At 30.2% G+C, this 1,485-nt stretch overlaps 1 protein-coding gene across 1 annotated transcript; it reads left to right on the top strand.

The window, feature by feature from the left end:
- Positions 1–137: 137 nt before the first annotated feature.
- LOC117111073 lies at positions 138–1,003 on the top strand (the record flags this gene model as incomplete). Its single annotated transcript, XM_033253958.1, has 2 exons — positions 138–287; positions 832–1,003. Coding segments are annotated over 2 exons (322 nt in total), but the record flags the coding sequence as incomplete, so codon positions are not given.
- Positions 1,004–1,485: the final 482 nt, after the last annotated feature.

Here is a 1,485-nt window from a genome sequence, read left to right as displayed (position 1 = left end):
ATAGTTGATTTATGTACAGTATATATTTGTATATAATTGATATATTTATTTACATATCTATACATGAATTTTATATATGTAAGGAGTTATAGTGCAATAATTTAGTCAATCTTAATCTCCTTTATTTAAATTTCTAGGGCAACCTATACTGCTATTGGACCAAGCGGGAAACAAATCTATGAGTCGTTGCTATGGAAATAATAAACTTCACCAGAACGCGTTTGTCTCTTCTAAACCCACACCTAACCGAGAAAATAAGTGTCAGTCATCCACAAATAATTTTCCAGGTTAGTACTATTTAACATGTGTTTTATACTATAAATCTACAATCCCTTTTTGCCAAAGATTTTTATCTTAAGCCCAGACCAGACACAAGTTTTCTTTGACAAAAAACTGTTTTGTGCCCATATATAGTCATGATGTGCCTATATATAGTCATGATGTGATATCAACATGACCATATATAGGCATGTCACATGTTTTTGGTCACATAAAATCTGATAGTTTGGACATAGCTTTATCAAAACTTGACATCATCTTACCCTAAAAATATTATTTGGTTTTGTTTCCACCCAAAATGAATGGTTTAATTATATTTCATCTTCAAAAATATATAGATAAAGCTTATAAATCTAACATCTTTTTGAGTTTATTTTTGCCAACTAAAGAGGGGGCTTCATTTCGAGATGGTCTTCTCAAGATTAAACCCATTGCACTTCTTGAGCTTAAGCCATAGGCTTATATTCAGGGTTTACTGTACAGTAATATATAAGAAAAAGTTATAAACCTGGACTCCTTCTATTCTGATTTTTCTTCCCATTTTTTTTACAGCTGTAAGCATAAATGAACTCAATGTTGATAATGATTTGTCAGACACTCATGAATTTTTGGAACTGTATGACTTTGGAGTAGGCAACACCTTATTAGACGGATTGATCCTTGTTTTCTTTGATGGGGCAAACATGGACAAGTCTTACTTTGAAGTTGACCTTACTGGTCAAAGGTAAATTCACAAAATGAGTTACTACTGTACATATTATTTCTAGGATTAGTTTTTTAGGATCATATTATTATCTTAGATAGGAAACACTATGGGGAATGTTTGTATCTAGTATGGATAAGAGTATTTATAATGCTACTGTTAGTCAGCTGCATCTGTTATCTATTCTTCTTGCAAGGTGCAAATTTAGTTCTTAATATAATAAATTGGTTCATTAGACACATCAAGCTTTTTATTAACATAATTTTCTCATTTCTACAATAGTGTGATGTTTGTAGATTACACAATCAGTACATGAATATTGCTTCCTAGAATGATGCAGATTTAGAGTGCATTGAAAAAAGGGGTGTTTTTCCTTTTTTTTTTTTTAAATTCACTTTATTTTTCTTTCTAATATACTTACTATGGAGAACTTTTCTTATTTCTATTTCTGTTGATATAAGTCATCATGCATGTAAGAATATTGATTTAAAATTTAGTGTTGT

Source organism: Anneissia japonica, unplaced genomic scaffold, assembly GCF_011630105.1.
Source record: "Anneissia japonica isolate Jap-2015-1 unplaced genomic scaffold, ASM1163010v1 scaffold285778_len1485_cov230_single, whole genome shotgun sequence".
Lineage (NCBI taxonomy): Eukaryota > Metazoa > Echinodermata > Crinoidea > Comatulida > Comatulidae > Anneissia > Anneissia japonica.
This window is presented reverse-complemented; position numbering and strand designations above follow the sequence as displayed.